Source organism: Hyla sarda, chromosome 5 (genome assembly GCF_029499605.1).
Source record: "Hyla sarda isolate aHylSar1 chromosome 5, aHylSar1.hap1, whole genome shotgun sequence".
Lineage (NCBI taxonomy): Eukaryota > Metazoa > Chordata > Amphibia > Anura > Hylidae > Hyla > Hyla sarda.
The window spans coordinates 105,221,482-105,240,710 of record NC_079193.1 but is presented as its reverse complement, the minus strand read 5'-3'; the positions used below and the strand labels follow the sequence as shown (position 1 = coordinate 105,240,710).

The following is a 19,229-nucleotide window of genomic DNA, read 5'->3' as shown; positions in this document are numbered from 1 at the left end:
AGTTCGAACATTTACGCACACGGAGATACCACATATGTTTTTATTTTTATTTACACAGTTTTTTTTTTTTATGGGAAAAGGGGGGTGATTTGATTAATTGATTTTTATTTTTTTTTGTCACTTTTTTTTTTTTGCAGTGCTATAGCTCCCATAGGGGGCTATAACACTGCACACACCGATCTCCCATGCTGATCCCTGCAGAGCCATAGCTCTGCACAGATCAGCGAGATAGGTGCTCGATTGCTCAAGCCTGTAGTTCAGGCTTGGAGCAATCAAACCCCGATCGGACGCCGCGGACACAGGTAAGGAGACCTCCGCCTGCGTCCCAGCTGATCGGAACATCGCAATTTTATTGAAAAGGAACATCGATGTCCCGATCAGCCCGACTGAGCTGCTGCAACGATCTCTGCCGCACGCTGTTAGCCCAGGGTCCCAGCTATGATTAGCAGCCGGGACCGACCTGGTGTGATGCGGGGTCACGGCGTGACCCAATTTTTAACACCGGGCGCGGGCTTAGGACGTACAGGTACGTCCTAAGTCCTTAAGGGGTTAAGGGGTATTCCAGGATTTTTTTTTTATTTGACTATGCTACAGGGGCAGTAAAGTTAGTGTAGTTCATAATATTGTGTCTGTAACTTTGTGCGACTGTTTTCTCACAATTCTTATGTAATTTTCACCCCAATATTTATACAAAATGACTGTCTCAGATTTTTCCCAGGCTGCAATGTGGCCAAGACCTGACTCACTAGTCAGCTGATGACAGGGAGCCTGTCGGCTTCAATGGGTGGAGGGATCAATCTGCAACCAATGCAAAAGCTATAGGCACCCTGATTGAAAACCACAGGTCTTTTGAATGGATGCAGCTCATTTATGTTTCAATGGGTGTGGTGGCTGATGTGTGGGAGGGAGGAAAATGTAATTGTGGGATTTGTAGTCAAAAAAAAAAAACTGAAACAGGAAATACCAGTTCACAAAAAGCTAGCCACAGTGTTATGGTAATCTCACAACATAGCCATTTAGCCCCAAGACAAGCGCAGATCCTTCCTAAGCATGTCCATTATAGTCTGTCAGGTAAGTACTAAAATCACATTATGGTGGATAACCCCTTTAATGCCTGGCATCATCTGTTATCTAGTTTAGCCAGTGATTGGCTTAGGGATCTCCTGCCGATCAACAGTTCCAGAAAGTGATGACAACTACTGTATGACAGCTAGTGTCACTGCATGCCACCCAGGGGGAGAGATGACAGCAACAGGCAGTGAACTTTCTTCCTGATTCCACTTGAAGCATTCCTCTTCGATTTACAGTAACACAAGACCAGGAAGTAAACCTTTTAACTTAAACTTTTATCTTTCGTATTCTTACTGTTTCACTTGCTGTATTTTCTATAGCAGTCAAGTGAACAGCCCCAGCCTTAGGATACATTTACATGTTGATAAACCTGCTGCCATTCTCACTACCATTCACTTCAGTAGGCCCATCTGCTATTTGCAAATCTGCCCCCATCACAGGTTAATCCGTCTGTTAATCCTTTGTTGGGGTTCTCCTAGGCAAGTTGATATAGATAGATAGATAGATAGATAGAGATATATATATATATATATATATATATATATATATAATATATAATTTTTTTTTTTCCTGTTTTATGATTTGGTTGTTGAAACAAATTTTTTTTTTACATTTTTTTTTTTAATTTTTTTTTTTTTCTCCTCACTATCTTCCCAGGCATACAGTAGCCCACTTATTCCAAGTAATAGATAATTTCCGCTATAGTCCTTGTAGGTAGGCCCCCTTTTAGATAGTTGCCCCCTTTAAATAGTAGGTAGACCCCTAGCAGAGGTCTAAAAAGCCTTAAATCCTTTTTTTTTTATGTTACTTTTTATAACTTTGTTTATGTCCAAAATGTGACCAGTGCAGACTACAAGATTACTTTAGAGCAGTGGGCTTCAACCTGCGGACCTCCAGATGTTTCAAAACTACAACTCCCAGCATGCTGGGTGTTGTAGTTTTGCAACATCTGGAGGTCCACAGGTTGAAGACAACTGCTCTAGAGGATATTTCTATAAAAGGCCATGTTTCTGACTATGTAATTCCCACAGCTTTCTGAATGAATAAATATATATAGCTTGGAGTAGCCATATTAGTCCAGTAATGCAGATGCAAAAACATAGAATGTTGCAGAATAGAGATGAGCGAACTTACAGTAAATTAGATTCGTCACAAACTTCTCAGCTCAGCAGTTGATTACTTATCCAAATGAGTTCAGCCTCCCACGTGCTCCGGTGGGCTGGAAAAGGTGGATACAGTCCTAGGAAAGAGTCTCTACTAGGACTGTATCCACCTTTTCCAGCCCACCGGAGCACCTGAAAGCTGAACTAATTTATGCAGGATAAGTCATCAACTGCCGAGAAGTTCGTGACGAATCGTATTTACTGTAAGTTCGCTCATCTCTATTGCAGAATCTTGTAATTTTTAAATTTTTTTTATTTTTTTTTATTGGATTTGTTTTACATAGTTACATAGTTAGTACGGTCGAAAAAAGACATATGTCCATCAAGTTCAACCAGGGAAATAAGGGGTAGGGGTGTGGCGCGATATTGGGGAAGGGATGAGATTTTATATTTCTTCATAAGCATTAATCTTATTTTGTTCCAGGAATGTATCTAATCCTGTTTTAAAGCTGTTAATTGTTCCTGCTGTGACCAGTTCCTGAGGTAGACCGTTCCATAAATTCACAGTCCTCACGGTAAAGAAGGCGTGTCGCCCCTTGAGACTAAACTTTTTCTTCTCCAGACGGAGGGAGTGCCCCCTCGTCCTTTGGGGGGGTTTAACCTGGAACAGTTTTTCTCCATATTTTTTGTATGGGCCATTAATATACTTATATACGTTTATCATATCCCCCTTAAACGTCTCTTCTCAAGACTAAACAATTGTAACTCCTTTAATCGCTCCTCATAGCTAAGATGTTTCATGCCCCATATTAGTTTAGTCGCGCGTCTCTGCACCCTTTCCAACTCCGCAGTGTCCCTTTTATGGACAGGTGACCAAAACTGAACAGCATATTCCAGGTGAGGCCGTACCAATGCTTTATAAAGGGGGAGTATTATGTCCCTGTCCCTTGAGTCCATGCCTCTTTTGATACATGACAATATCCTGCCGGCTTTGGAAGCAGCAGCCTGACATTGCATGCTATTCTGTAGTCTGTGATCTACAAGTACACCCAGATCCTTCTCTACCAGTGACTCTGCCAGTTTAATCCCCCCCTAAGACATACGATGCATGCAGGTTATTAGTACCCAGATGCATAACTTTACATTTATCCACATTGAACCTCATTTGCCAAGTGGATGCCCAGACACTTAGTCTATCCAAGTCATCTTGTAACTTATGCACATCCTCTATAGACTGTACCGTGCTACAAAGTTTGGTGTCATCTGCAAAGATAGAAACAGAGCTGTTAATACCATCCTCTATATCATTGATAAATAAATTAAACAGCGGTCCCAGTACTGAACCTTGGGGTACACCACTAATAACCGGGGACCAATCAGAGTACGAATCATTGACCACCGCTCTCTGGGTACGATCCATGAGCCAGTGTTCAATCCAGTTACAAACTAAAATTTCCAAACCCAAAGACCTTAACTTACCTGTCAGACGTCTATGAGGGACAGTATCAAACGCTTTAGCAAAATCCAGAAACACTATATCCACAGCCATTTCTCTGTCAAGGCTTCTACTCACCTCTTCATAAAAGCAAATTAGATTGGTTTGACAACTTCTATCCTTAGTAAACCCATGCTGGCTATCACTTATAATACTATTATCCCCTATGTATTCCTGTATGTAATCCCTTATAAGTCCTTCAAACAATTTACCCACAATGCACGTTAAACTTACCGGTCTATAGTTTCCTGGGGAAGACCTAGAGCCCTTCTTGAAGATTGGCACCACATTCGCCTTGCGCCAGTCCCTTGGCACAATACCAGACACCAGAGAATCTCTAAATATCATGAACAGGGGTACAGATATTAATGAACTTACCTCTCTAAGAACTCTTGGGTGTAGTCCATCCGTTCCTGGGGATTTGCTTACATTTATATCACTTAACTTACCTTGTACCATCTCTACATTAAGCCAGTTCAGTACATTACATGATGTGTTACCAGCACTGACCTGGCCAATGTCAGCTCCTTCTTCCATAGTGTATACAGAACTAAAGAACCCATTCAGTAGCTCCGCCTTCTCTTGATCGCCTGTGACAACCTCCCCATTATCATTATTAAGGGGTCCTACATGCTCTGTCCTTGGTTTTTTTGCATTTATATATCTAAAAAAATATTTAGGATTAGTTTTGCTTTCTTTGGCCACCTGTCTCTCATTTTGAATTTTTGCTGTTTTTATTACATTTTTACAGACTTTATTAAGCTCCTTGTACTGTTTAAATGTTATAGCTGACCCATCAGATTTGTATTTTTTGAAGGCTATTTTTTTGTTGTTTATTGCTCTTTTAACATCATGTGTCAGCCATGTAGGATTTAGTTTTAATCGTTTATATTTGTTCCCCTTTGGTATATATTTAGCTGTATAGTTATTTAGAGTTGATTTAAAGATGTCCCATTTACCTTCTGTATCACTATTTGACAACACCTCCCCCCCAGTCTATGTCCTGTAGTGCAGCCCTCAGCCCAGGGAAATTTGCCTTTTTAAAGTTATATGTTTTTGCCTTCCCCGCCTGTCTTTGTTTTCTACATTTTAAGTCAAAAGTAACTATATTGTGGTCGCTATTACCAAGGTTTTCCCGCACAGTTACATTACCAACCAGCTCTGCGTTGTTGGAAATGATCAGATCCAACAAGGCATCACTTCTTGTTGGGTCCTCCACAAACTGGCCCATAAAATTATCCTGCAATAAATTTAGGAATTGTCGCCCCTTTGTAGTTTTAGCCAACCCCGGACCCCAATCTATATCTGGATAGTTAAAATCTCCCATTATTACCACTGTACCTGCCCGGGCGGCCCTCTCTATTTGTTTTTGAAGCCGAACTTCTACCTCTTCAGTGATATTAGGGGGTCTGTAGATTACACCAAATACTATTTTTTCAGTATTTCCCTCCTTTTGTAATTCTACCCACAATGATTCCACATCCTCAGAATCATCACATACTATGGCATCGTTCACACTGACTTTCATACCACTTCTTACATACAGACAGACTCCACCACCTTTTCTGTTCATTCTATCCTTGCGAAACAATGTAAACCCCTGCAGATTGACAGCCCAGTCATGCGAGGAGTCCAGCCATGTCTCAGTGACCCCAACTATATCAATATGTTCCTCCAGTATCAAGGCCTCAAGCTCCCCCATTTTATTTGCTAGGCTTCTGGCATTTGTGAACATACACTTTACATTTCCATCCTTTATGTTATTGGGGTTAATGGGATTCAAGGGTGTAAGTTTTATTTTCCTATGAAGCCTAATCCTATTAACTATTCTAACCCCTCCCTCCGCTCCACCCCCAGGTACATTTATAATTCCCACCTCTCTATCTACACTATCTTCCCCCTCTTTGCTGTAGGTTCCCTCCCCCCAAGTCCCTAGTTTAAACACTCCTCCACCCTTCTAGCCATCTTCTCCCCAAGCAAAGCTGCACCCTCCCCATTGAGGTGCAGCCCGTCCCTACGGTAGAGCCGGTAACCGACAGCGAAGTCAGCCCAGTTCTCCATGAACCCAAACCCTTCCTTCCTACACCAGCTTCTGAGCCACTTGTTTACCTCCCTGATCTCCCGCTGCCTCTCTGGTGCGGCTCGTGGTACTGGTAGTATTTCAGTAGTGTTTTGTAGAGATAAGCTTTCAGGAGTTCACTTTATCAATCAAAAGCTTGTCTTTACATAATTATGTTAGTTTAATATAAAAGATATTACAAGATTCTGCAACATTTTATGATTTTGCGCATATATATTTTTTATTTATTTTTTTACCCTTAGGGTAGGGTCACACGTTGCCGTATTTTGCTGCATATTTTCTACAGCTGATTTTGCTACCTATTGACTTCAGTGGGTAGGAAAATACGCAGCAAAATACAATATTCCCATCTCCAAGATCCTATTGTAAGTTGTAGGGCATGTCAAGATACACACTTTTGGAAACAACTGCCATCTTTTCAAGATCTGACTTCTCCACTCTCCCTCATGTTGACAGCTCATTTCTTTAGTTACCATCCACCACTCTGTCGAGCAGTGGGCGGGCTACTGACATCACTCCCTCACTCACATAACTGGATTTCTGGAGAATGCTTCACCTAGAACGGGTCTAGCAAAACAAGGAGGTGATAGCGGCTCAGCACGGCAAGTAGATGAAAACCCCCTGTAAGCAATTTACTGCTCTGTGAAAGGCTAGCTCATGAATAACTGGATCTACCAGATTACCATTTTTTTTTTCTTGTAGAGTAAAAATGAAGTAGTTGGCTCACCGTAGCCATTTGTTCAAGTATCTGGGCATTTCCTTGTAGCGCAAACACCAAATGTAGCATTTCTCCCTGTATGTGTAGAGAGAGGCGTCACTCAAGGTCAGTGGGATGGAAAGCAACCCTGTAACGATTTAGCTGGGTCCTGGCGCAAGCATTTCAGAGTAAATTCTATTGTTCCACAATCCTACACTTGTGCCTGTTTCATGCTGCCCGCGGTATGGGTAGCATGAAACAGGTGACCAGTTTCTTTTAAGTAGCTGCCAGGAGAAGTTTCCTGAGTTTAGAGTGTAACTTGTCTGTTCCTGTGGTGGTTCAATATCGATCAATATACAAGCCTCCTGAAAATGTCAGGGAAATTATAACTCATCTAATTTAATGTAGTGTCCCCATAAATAACTGACATCTGTACTTGAAAAGTGGTGTCCATTTAACCTCTATGAAAGTCCTGAAGCTTACTGTCAGTAAAGTGGTAAGTTGACTGAAAACAATAATCAATAAAGTCGTTAATAAGTAATAATGAAAATAATCAGTGCAAACCCTAGGAGCAGGTCACAGTTACTAGAGGCTCACAGCATGCTGGAAGCAGGCAGCAAACCCTAGAGGCCTCCAGCTCACAAAGTGCAGATTTCTTGGCTCTTTTCAGCCAATCAGAGTTGCTGCTCAGAAGTTAACTGTGTGATGTCATTATGTGACTGCACGCCACCAGAACTGCGTTTATTTTGTTTTTCTTTTGGCTATATCACATCCCAGAAAAAAAAATGGAATCAAAAGCAATCAAAAAGTCAGATCTATGCCAAATTAGTACAGACAAACTGTCACAAATGTATTTATTTTCTTAAAATAATCAGCTGGCTTATTGATTATTATATTTGTCCATTGCAGCCTTGATAAACTGTGTATGTTGGTGTGTATGCCACTGGCTCTTGCTGGGTTCTTATTTGAAACAGCATTATTAAATGATGGGCTGATACAAGCAGAGTGCATCATTGAAGGGGTTCTCCACCATAAGGTGATTTTAGTACATACCTGGCAGACAGTAATGGACATGCTTAGGAAGGATCTTCGCTTGTCTTGGAGCTAAATAGCTATGTTGTGAGATTACCATAATGCTGAGGTTATCTTTTTGTGAACTGGCTATTTCCTGTTGAAATTTCCTTCTACTGCAAATCCCATGGTTCCTTGTTTGTATTTTTCAGTTCACTTTCCTCCCTTCACACATCAGCCACCCCGCCCATTTAAATCGAATGCAGCTCATTTGTGTTTCAAAGACAAGTGTTTTCTAACCAGGGTGCCTACAGCTGTTGCAAAAATTCTATTAGTTGCATAATAATCTCTCTCCCACCCAGTGATCACTCCACCCATTGAAGGAAACAGACTCCCTGACTTCACCTGACATATAATTTAATGTCTCAGCTGCATTGCAACCTGGAAAAACCTGAGACAACAGTAGTTTTGTATGATGTTAAAAATAAATATTGGGGCGAAAATTACAGAAGAATTGCGAAACCACCGTCACACACAGGTACAGACACTATATTATGAACTACACTAACTTTACAGCCTCTGTAGCATAGTCAAATAAAAACACATAATGGAATACCCCTTTAACTACTTCTTCGGCACATGGAGCAGGCCTTAAATGAGTTTGACTGCTTCTAAAACTTAGGTAAGCATATGACCTTTGGGACCTTTACTCCCGAGACCTGCCGCAATTACTAGTAACAGCCAGGGGAAGTTCATAGTAGCTCCCGTCTGTCACTCAAATCCGACCTTTTCTTTGCAGTCTATGGAGGAAAGAAGGTGGTATTTGCACTTTACCAGAGGTAGAACTCGCAATCACAGCAGATCTCAGGGCAACATGTCAAATGTTGTTCTAAATGACAGTGACACTTTTAACCCCTTAAGGACATAGGGCGTATTCATACGCCCCCGTTTCCAAGTCCTTAAGGACCGAGGGTGTATGGATACGCCCTGAGCATTTCCGGCCCCCGCCGCTAGCCGGAGGGGAGCCGGAGCCGGATGCCTGCTGAAATCGTTCAGCAGGCATCCCGGCATATCGCCCAGGGGGGTCATTTTGTCCCCCCATGTCGGCGATTGCCGCAGATCGCTGGACAATTCAGTCCAGCGATCTGCGGCGGATTCCGGGTCAATCGGGTCTCCAGTCAGAGACGGCCCCGAACAGCCAGAGCCAGCAGGGGTGAGGTGGCACTGGTGCCACCTCACGATCGCCCTGATTCGTCGGCTGGATTCCCGGCCGACTAATCAGGGCGCCTGCTGCGGGTGTCACTCCCGCAACCCGCTCCGCCCCTCTTCCGGAGGACGTGAGCGGGTGCGGGAAGACGACCCCCGGTGCTGGGGACCCCGATCCCCGGCGTCCCTGTTGCGATCGGGGCCCCAGGAGCGACGGTGGCGGCGAGGGACTGACCTGTGCGGCGGCATCGTGGAGCAGCAGCAGGAGGTGAGTGACAGCCTCCTGCTGTTGCTTAGCAACAGCTCCCAGCATGCAAAAAGGGCATGCTGGGAGCTGTAGTTATGCAACAGCAGGAGGCAGACCACCACAACTCCCAGCATGCCCTTATGGGCATGCTGGGACTTGTAGTTTTGCAACAGCTGGAGGCACATTCTTTCTATGGAAAAGTGTACCTTCAGCTGTTGTATAACTACAACTCCCAGCTTGCACAATCAGCTAAAGTGCATGCTGGGAGTTGTAGTGGTGCATCTGGTGGTTGCATAACTACAACTCCCAGCATGCCCGTTGGCTGTCGGTGACTGCTGAGAGTTGTAGTTTTGCAACAGCTGAAGGCACACTGAGTTAAGTAGCAAACCAGTGTGTCTCCAGCTGTTGCATAACTACAATCCCCAGCATCCCCAGCCAATGTAGTATGCCTCCGGCTGTTGCATAACTACAAGACCCAGCATGCCCTTCCGCTGTCTGTACATGCTGGGGGTTGTAGCTTTTGCAACAGCTGAAGGCACACTGGTTGCAAAACACTGAGTTTGTTACCAAACTCGGTGTTTCACAACCTGTGTGTCTCCAGCTGTTGCAAAACTACAACTCCCAGCATGCACTGATAGACCGTACATGCTGGGAATTGTAGTTTTGCAACAGCTGGAGGTATTTCCCCTCCCCCCCCCCCCCCCATGTGAACGTACAGGGTACACTCACATGGGCGGAGGATTACAGTAAGTATCCGGCTGCAAGTTTGAGTTGCGGCAAATTTTCTGCCGCTGCTCAAACTGCCAGCGAGAAACTTCTGTGAACCCCCCGCCCGTGCGACTGTACCCTAAAAACACTACACTACACTAACACAAAATAAAATAAAAAGTAAAAAACACTACATATACACATACCCCTACACAGCCCCCCTCCCCAATAAAAATGAAAAACGTCTGGTACGCCACTGTTTCCAAAACGGAGCCTCCAGCGGTTGCAAAACTACAACTCCCAGCATCCACTGATAGACCGTACATGCTGGGAGTTGTAGTTTTGCAACAGCTGGATGTTTCCCCCCCCCAATGTGAACGTACGGGTACACTCACATGGGCGGAGGATTACAGTAAGTATCCGGCTGCAAGTTTGAGCTGCGGCAAATTTTCTGCTGCAGCTCAAGCTGCCAGCGAGAAACTACTGTGAACCCCCGCCCGTGCGACTGTACCCTAAAAACACTACACTAACACAAAATAAAAAGTGAAAAACACTACATATACACATCCCCCTACACATCCCCCCCTCCCTAATAAAAATTAAAAACGTCTGGTACGCCACGGTTTCCAAAACGGAGCCTCCAGCTGTTGCAAAACAACTACTCCCAGTATTGCCAGATAGCCACTGACTGTCTAGGCATGCTGGGAGTTTTACAACAGCTGGAGGCACCCTGTTTGGGAAACACTGGCGTAGAATACCCCTATGTCCACCCCTATGCAAGTCCCTAATTTAGGCCTCAAATGCACATGGTGGTCTCACTTTGGAGCCCTGTCATATTTCAAGGCAACAGTTTAGGGTCACATATGGGGTATCGCCGTACTCGGGAGAAATTGGGCTTCAAATTTTGGGGGTGATTTTCTGCTATAACCCTTTTTAAAAATGTAAAATTTTTGGGAAAACAAGCATTTTAGGTAAAAAAAAAAATTTTTTTTTTACATATACAAAAGTCATGAAACACCTGTGGGGTATAAAGGTTCATTTAACCCCTTGTTACGTTCCCCGAGGGGTCTAGTTTCCAAAATGGTATGCCATGTGTTTTTTTTTTTTTTTTTGCTGTCCTGGCACCATAGGGGCTTCCGAAATGCGGCATGCCCCCAGAGCTAAATTTGCTTTCAAAAAGCCAAATGTGACTACTTCTCTTCTGAGACCTGTAGTGCGCCAGCAGAGCACTTTTCACCCCCATATGGGGTGTTTTCTGAATCGGGAGAAATTGGGCTTCAAATTTTGAGGGGTGTCTTCTGCTATTACCCTTTTTAAAAATGTAAAAATTTTGGGAAACCAAGCATTTTAGGTAAAAAAAAAAATTATTTTTTTTACATATGCAAAAGTCGTGAAACACCTGTAGGGTATTAAGGTTCACTTTACCCCTTGTTACGTTCCCTGAGGGGTCTAGTTTCAAAAATGGTATGCCATGTTTTTTTTTTTTTTTTTTGCTGTCCTGGCACCATAAGGGCTTCCTAAAGGTGACATGCCCCCCAAAAACCATTTGTCGCTCCTTCCCTTCTGAGCCCTCTACTGCGCCCACTGAACAATTAACATAGACATATAAGGTATGTGCTTACTCGAGAGAAATTGGGTTTCAAATATAAGTAAAAATTTTCTCCTTTTTACCCCTTGCAAAAATTCAAAAATTGGGTCTACAAGAACATGCGAGTGTAAAAAATGAAGATTTTGAATTTTCTCCTTCACTTTGCTGCTATTCCTGTGAAACACCTAAAGGGTTAATACACTTACTGAATATCATTTTGAATACTTTGGGGGGTGTAGTTTTTATAATGGGGTCTTTTATGGGGTATTTCTAATATGAAGACCCTTCAAATCCACTTCAAACCTGAACTGGTCCATGAAAAATAGCGAGTTTGAAAATTTTGTGAAAAATTGTAAAATTGCTGCTGAACTTTGAAGCCCTCTGGTGTCTTCCAAAAGTAAAAACTCATACATTTTATGATGCAAACATAAAGTAGACATATTGTATATGTGAACCCCAAAAAAATTATTTTGAATATCCATTTTCCTTACAAGCAGAGAGCTTCAAAGTTAGAAAAATGCAAAATTTTCATTTTTTTTCATCAAATTTGGGGATTTTTCACCAAGAAAGGATGCAAGATACCACAAAATTTTACCACTAAGTTAAAGTAGAATATGTCACGAAAAAATAATCTCGGAATCAGAATAACTAAAAGCATTCCAGAGTTATTAATGTTTAAAGTGACAGTGGTCAGAATTGCAAAAAATGCTCTGGTCCTTAAGGTGAAAAAGGGCTCGGTCCTTAAGGGGTTAATGTCTCAACACTTAATTATTATTAAATACTAGCTGAGTACCCAGCGTTGCCCGTTTTTTCCTTCCCAATCCTTGTTTGGGAGGAAAATAAACAAAGGATGAAGCTTTTGACTTCATATCCTGACCCGTATTATTGAAATATCTCCAGCCATACGGAAGTTATGTGGGAACATACATTTCCCATTGATTTGCATGGGACTTTAAACAAAAACCCTGACCTTCACAAATGGGGGTAGTTAAGGGTTAAATTAACTATTCTATATTTTAAGTGGACATATAAGTAACATGTGACCAAGTATTATCGAAATATCTCAAACCTTTATATTTCCCATTGACTTGTATGGGACTTTAAACATAAACCCCGCCCCTGGCAAATGGGGGTGAGTAAGGGTTAAATCACCTATCCTATGTTTGTTGTTGACATATAAGTAACGTGTGCAAAGTTTCATGTTAATATCTTTAGCCGTTTGGACGTGATGCTGGAACATACATACACACACACACACACACACACACGTCGAGTTTTAGATAGATAAAAATATCTAAATTATACAAATATAACTACATTTATTATGTTTTCCAATGATTTGCCCTGAAGAGTACTGCATTTTGTTAAGGAGGCTTCAGTAATGGTTTATATATCATCACAGTTCTTTTTCAATAGTCTACGCCCCTATAATACCCTGTAGTATCCTGCTGGCCTTAGCTGCGGATTTACAGTTTGCAGTGCCTTTGAAGTTTTGTAAGCAACGTTGAACTGTGCGTCTTCATTTCCAATTTTAAACTCAACCTTTTTGTCTTTTTTTTTTATTTTTTCCCCAGCCATCATGGATTCCTTCATAGATGATGATATTTGTATCCTGACACGTGAGAAAGACAGTACAAAAAGAGAACGAGCTGCCCCCATGTCCATCTCTGGGGATTCATCAGTGGCCTCACACTTTGCCCTTGTCACAGCATACGAAGACATCAAGAAGCGCCTCAAGGACACTGAACGGGAAAATTACTCTCTAAAGAAAAGATTAAGACAAATGGAGGATAAGGTATGCCTTTTATTCCCAATGACTCTGTTGTAAGAGTCGTGTGTAATGGGTATTTTACATTTAGCATTTGGGATGCTTTCACATCACCCTATCTGGGAGTTTCAATTTTTATGGAAAAAAACTGTACAAGATCCCATTTTTCTGAACTTTCCTTTATTGAGATCTATCCCATGCACAAAGTATAAATGTATACTGCCACATAAATGTAGCCTGCAATAGGATGGCTCACTTTTGCCCTAAGCCTGGGTTCACACAGTGTTATAAAAAAAAAAAAAAAACGTTCTGATGTATACGGTGGCGCACTGCAGCAGGTGTATTTGCTATAATGGCTTGAACGTTATCAGCTGGTGAATATGTTTGGGCAACTTACCGCTTCCATGTGTTATTTTGCTGGATTCAATAGCATATTCTACTGCACTACTGAGAACAGCAAAATGAATGTGTAGAAGTGGCTCGAACATGGTTTAATAGCTGACTTATTTTAAAGAGTACCTGTCATCAACAAAAACTTTTAATATGTTGTTCATAATCATTAATGACCTATTGTAATATATCTTCATTAAAAAATATTAATATTTATATCAGTTTTTTTTTCATTTTATACTTTTGGCCACTAGGGGTCTCTCTTCTATGCCTGGTCTGCAGGCAGCTTCCTATGCTTTTCATAGTAAGTGTACAGCTTTTTGGACTAATGCTGAAAGGGCACTGGTCCTTCCACAGGAAGTTCAGTACTCTCTGCTCAGGACTCGCTCCCAGCCTGGAGCAGCACTGTGAGCTACAAGCCTGCACATGCCTCTCATATAACAGAGGCCAGTCACCTCTCCCTCCCCCCTGCTCTGTGTTCTCCCTGCCCCTCACCACACATTATCTTATACATTGTATTATCCCACTGCACTCCCTGCTCTGTGCCCCCCCCCCCACCCCCCCCCCCCCCCCCCCACCCCCCGACATTCATCTTAATTACTATCTCTGTATTGGCTCGCACCGCCCCTGGTTCTCAGCATTGACTTTTTAGGAGAGAGAGGGAGAGGGAGGGAGAGGGAGGGAGAGGGAGGGAGAGGGAGGGAGAGGGAGGGAGGGAGAGGGAGGGAGAGGGAGGGAGAGAGAGGGAGAGAGAGGGAGAGAGAGGGAGAGAGAGAGAGAGAGAGAGAGACATCCCCCCCCTGTACTTAGTCTGTATGCACACTTCCCAACCAGGGTGCCTCCAGGTGTTGCAAAACTCCAACTCTCAGCATGCCCGGACAGCTGTTGGCTGTCTGGGCATGCTGGGAGTTGTAGTTTTGCAACAGCTGGAGGTACCCTGGTTGGGAAACACTGCTGCAGAGGGAGAGCAGTATACAGGAAGACTGGCAGAAGCAGAGTCACGGCCAGGCTTCATGTGACATCATGCCTGCCGGGACCTGTCTCCTTCCACCCCTCAGAAAGACAGTGCTCCTGAGCTAATGAAGAGGGATTAAAAAAAATAAAAAAATAAAAAAAAAGGTATTTCCACAGCATTTTAAACCTCAATAAACACAGGGATAGGCATAGTTAGAGTAAGGGACAGATGGGGAGGGGGATCAGGGAAAGTTTAGTTGCTGACAGGTACTCTTTAACTCTCAAAATGAATGGACCTGCTGCTGTGCACCATATTGGGCTAAGAGGCTGCAAAAAGTGTTTATCTCCTTACAGGCTTTCATTAAAATCAGTAGATGCCACACAATGCTCAGTTTACCACTTGCAGGCAGGTAACATAACAAGAAAAAAAAAAATATATATATATATATATATATATATATAGTCCAACCAGTGATGGCGTAGCACTCCAAAGTTAAAAAAAAAACGTGAATTTATTCACCACATGTTACAAACAGCAACGTTTCAGCTCAACACTAGAGCCTTTTTCAAGCATAGTGACCATTATCAAATGGAGGGATTATATACCCTATCACACAATACATCCAATAAAATCAATTAATACCAATAAAAGTGCAATATGATCAAAAAAATTAAGTGCAAAACATAGTGCAAATCGACATACATGATTAAGAGTACTTAGAAGTACATATAGTGTCAAGTGTTAAATAATAACTGAATATTAAAAACAAGGCTCATACTACATAATTGAGTCTGCAAAATCATTAATATCACATGTACCTTATTAAAATATGCCATGTGTCTCAAAGGAACACTTACCAGCTCCGTTACTGTCATGGCGCCGCCGGCTTGTAGTAATTCCCCGTGCGCATGCGCCAGACATTCCGTTCACGTGACACAGCCACGTAAACGTCAAGTCACATGACTCGTCTACTAGGAAACAACTGACGCATACTAACTGTCAGTGTTTACCTAGATTGTATGAAGGAGACTGATATGTCAGGTAACTGGCTATGTAGGCAACCTCAGACCCCATTACGCCGGGAGAGGCAGCATAGGTATTGTAATTCAATCAAAATATATTCCATATAAATGACTAATAGCTATCTACTGCTAGCAATCACCAACATGGCAACGATTTAAATCCAATATATTATATAGTATATATTAAATGTGCAAATTTAATAATATAATCCTTATATCTAAAAATATATATTTTATATTATCACCACACTATGTAGCATCTGATGGTACTGTCATCTGCCCCTGTGTGCAATATACAAATAATAAATAAAAAATACAAAGAAAAAACTTTTTAAAAAATAAAATAAAAAATAAAATTGAATTACAAACTAAATTATATAATCAAATAGGAATCTAGCCAATATCAAGGCACTGGTCGGTCCATGTGTCTAAACCTCCCTGGTTTGTAGGACAGTGTTTGTATCATTCCAATAGTGACACCCACTACCATCACTGGTAGAATCCCACCTGTGATGTCCCAAGGGACACCCCAGCAGGATACTAACCATCTACAGTTTTTTTTTTTTTTATATTTTGAAAGTTTTTTCTTTGTATTTTTTATTTATTATTTCTATATTGCACATGGGGCGGATGACTGTACCATCAGATGCTACATAGTGTGGTGATAATATAAAATATATATATTTTTAGATATAAGGGTTATATTATTAAATTTGCACATTTCATATATACTTTATATTTGATTTAAATCCTTGCCTTGTTGGTGATTGCTAGCAGTAGATAGCTATTAGTCATTTATATGGAATATATTTTGATTGAATTACAATACCTATGCTGCCTCTCGCGGCGTAATGGCGTGACAAATGGCATATTTTAATAAGGTACATGTGATAATAATGATTTTGCAGACTCTATGTATGAGTATCTTATTTCAAGCCTTGTTTTTAATATTCTGTAATTATTTAATACTTGACACAATATGTACTTATAAGTACTCTTAATCATGTATGTCGATTTGCACTGTTTTGCACTTTATTTTTTGGATCATATTGCACTTTTATTGGTATTGATCGATTTTTTTATTGGATGTATTGTGTGATAGGGTATATAATCCCTCCATTTGATAATTGTCACTATGCTTGAAAAAGGCTCTAGTGTTGAGCTGAAACGTTGCTGTTTTGTAACATGAGGGGAATAAATTCACGTTTTTTTCAACTTTGGAGTGCTGCGCCATCACTGGTTGGACTATCTAAACGGGTCAAGATCAGACCCAGTACTCTGGGCACCCACATGCTTTGTTTGGTGGTGCTGCAACTATTTTGATTTATGGTGTGTGCACATCATGTGAAATAACTAATGTATTTGCAAGAAGAAAAGTTAACAAAGTAAAATTATTTGAAATGCACAGTTGTAGGTTATGATGTGGATTCGTTGTATCTATACATTTACTGTGGATTTCGACTTCCCTGTTGAATTTTATTAATCTGCAATTAAAGGGGTTATGCGGTAGTGGGGTATTTTCTGTTTTTAATATGCCTGTTCTGTCAGATATATAAAAAAAAAAAAAAAAAAAAAAAACAAGTTTCACGCTCCCTTGGTGCCTCTGGTATAGCTGCTTCAATACCTGGTGTGTGTCTGTTTCTGGTGCCATGTATCGATCCATCACAATGCAGCTCAGCAAGTCGCTGGCCACAGTGGTGTCCCGTCTCGACCAGTGAATGTGACGAATCCACTTGGCTGCTACTGTTTTTGTGACCATACCCAAAATCTCTAATGCATTCCATAGACTGTTTGTTTTTTATTTTTGTCCATATGTAAATGTTTTAGCTTTGTGGAGAATCAAGCATGGTGGAAAGTGAGAAAGTGAACAAAGCATTCGGTGCATTCCGGGAGATTTCTATAGAGCGAGACAATCTAATAAAGAAGCTGAGTGCAGTGGTAAGTGTCTACTGAATTGTGATGTTAGCCTCACCCTATGTTACTGTATGTTCACCTTACTGCTGGAAATGAGCAGAGAATTGTTCAAGCTGTTATGTCATGTGAAATGTGTACACAGATTGGTCTAATTGACTATTTAATTTATGTAGGAGAAGGAGAAAATCGAATTCACAAGAAACCTCAATGAGCAGTTGCAGTCAAAAGAGGTAGAGCTGCTGCAAATGAAATCTGAACTGGAGACCCATCAGGGTAAGCTGCATTATACTGCCATGTGGTGCACAACCACTTACAGCATGCACACGGCATCTAGACATGTTTTCACACAAAGACTCACTTTTCAGCATGAAACATTTATAAAGTATAAGGCTTGGTTCACACAGTATTTTTTTGTCTGCATTTGGCCCTCCTTTTGGAGCTCATTTTGGTTAATATTTTTAGCCAAAACCAGAAGTGGAACACGACACACAAAAAAGTAGCAAATCTTTCAATTTATAATTTTTTTCTGTGTTTTTGACCATCTACTAGTTTTACCTAAACGTTACTGACTGAAATGAGGACCAAATACTGCCCAAAATACTATCTATGTACCCAGGCTTAAAGGGGTACTCTGGCGCTTAGACATCATATCCCCTATTCAAAGGATAGGGGATAAGATGCCTGATCGCGGGGGTGCCGCCATTGGGGACCCCCGTGATCATGCACGCAGCACCCCGTTAAAATCAGTCCCCGGAGCGTGTTCGCTCCGGGTCTGATTACTGTCTATCACGGGCCTGGAGCATTGTGACGTCACGGCTCCACCCCCGTGTGATGTCACTCTCTGCCCCCTCAATGCAAGCCTATGGGAGGGGGCGTGGCAGCTGTCACGCCCCCTCCCATAGGCTTGCATTGAGGGGTGGGGCGTGACGTCACATGGGGGCAGAGCGGTGACGTCACGGTCTCACGTCACCGTGGTCGGGAGCCGAAGCCTTCAGCATTTCGGAAGCCGAGCGTTTCCTACAGCCGAGATCCCGGGGGTCCCCAGCGGCGGAGACCCCCGCGATCTGACATCTTATCCCCTATTCCCGATTCATCTTATCCCCTATTCGCCGATTCTCTAATGAAGGTCGTTTTGACCAAAACATTATGCATTTTGATTTAAAGTTTTGCAAATTAAGAATTGCATATAAACACCTATTTGAGTGCCCAGTGTTATTCATCTTTGAAGGAGTGGTCTATGGGAGCACTTGGGTACTCCCATAGACCAGTGTTTCCCAACCAGGGAGCCTCCATCTGTTGCAAAACTATAACTCCCAGCCTGCCCTGACAGCCTTTGGCTGTCCGGGCAGGCTGGGAGTTGTAGTTTTGCAACAGCTGGAGGCACCCTAATTTGGAAACACTGCCATAGACAGTGCATGAAGACCTTAACGTGTAGTCTACTGCTCCGTACAGCTCAGATAGCTAGGTTCCCATTCTGGAGTCGTGTCCCATCGCTCGAACATCTTCCCTAACCCTATCCACCCCACCACCAATGATCTGATGCTTATCCAATATCCTGTATTTTGTGGGGGGGAATTAATTTTGGCTGGATAACCCCTTTAATGATTAACCCTCTTGTCAATCCTGAACTACCAAAGTTAGTGGCATTTACTCCTCCACTTCCTTACATCACCATTAGAGATGAGTGAACTTACAGTAAATTTGATTCGTCACGAACTTCTCGGCTCGGCGGTCGCTGACATTTCCTGCATAAATTAGTTCAGCTTTCAGGTGCTCCGGTGGGCTGGAATAGGTGGATACAGTCCTAGGAAAGACTCTCCTAGGACTGTATCCACCTTTTCCAGCCCACCGGAGCACCTGAAAGCTGAACAAATTTATGCAGGAAGGAAAAGTCAGCGATCGCCGAGCCGAGAAGTTCGTGACGAATCGAATTTACTGTAAGTTCGCTCATCTCTAATTACCATGGATATTTTC

At 42.1% G+C, this 19,229-nt stretch overlaps 1 protein-coding gene across 5 annotated transcripts in view; it reads left to right on the top strand.

Annotated features, from left to right (window-relative positions):
• AZI2 (5-azacytidine induced 2) overlaps window positions 1-19,229 on the top strand; it is a 55,966-nt gene that overhangs the window by 5,383 nt on the left and 31,354 nt on the right. For 2 of the 5 annotated variants that reach the window (XM_056520072.1, XM_056520073.1), the window contains exons 2-4: window positions 12,781-13,001; window positions 17,169-17,279; window positions 17,429-17,528. In XM_056520072.1, the coding sequence (XP_056376047.1) occupies window positions 12,786-13,001; window positions 17,169-17,279; window positions 17,429-17,528 (427 nt within the window). In that variant the 5' untranslated portion in view covers window positions 12,781-12,785. Of the gene's footprint in view, window positions 1-12,780; window positions 13,002-15,288; window positions 15,361-16,170; window positions 16,223-17,168; window positions 17,280-17,428; window positions 17,529-19,229 lie in introns of those variants that run through there. The other 3 variants (XM_056520076.1, XM_056520075.1, XM_056520074.1) reach the window with 3 other exon arrangements.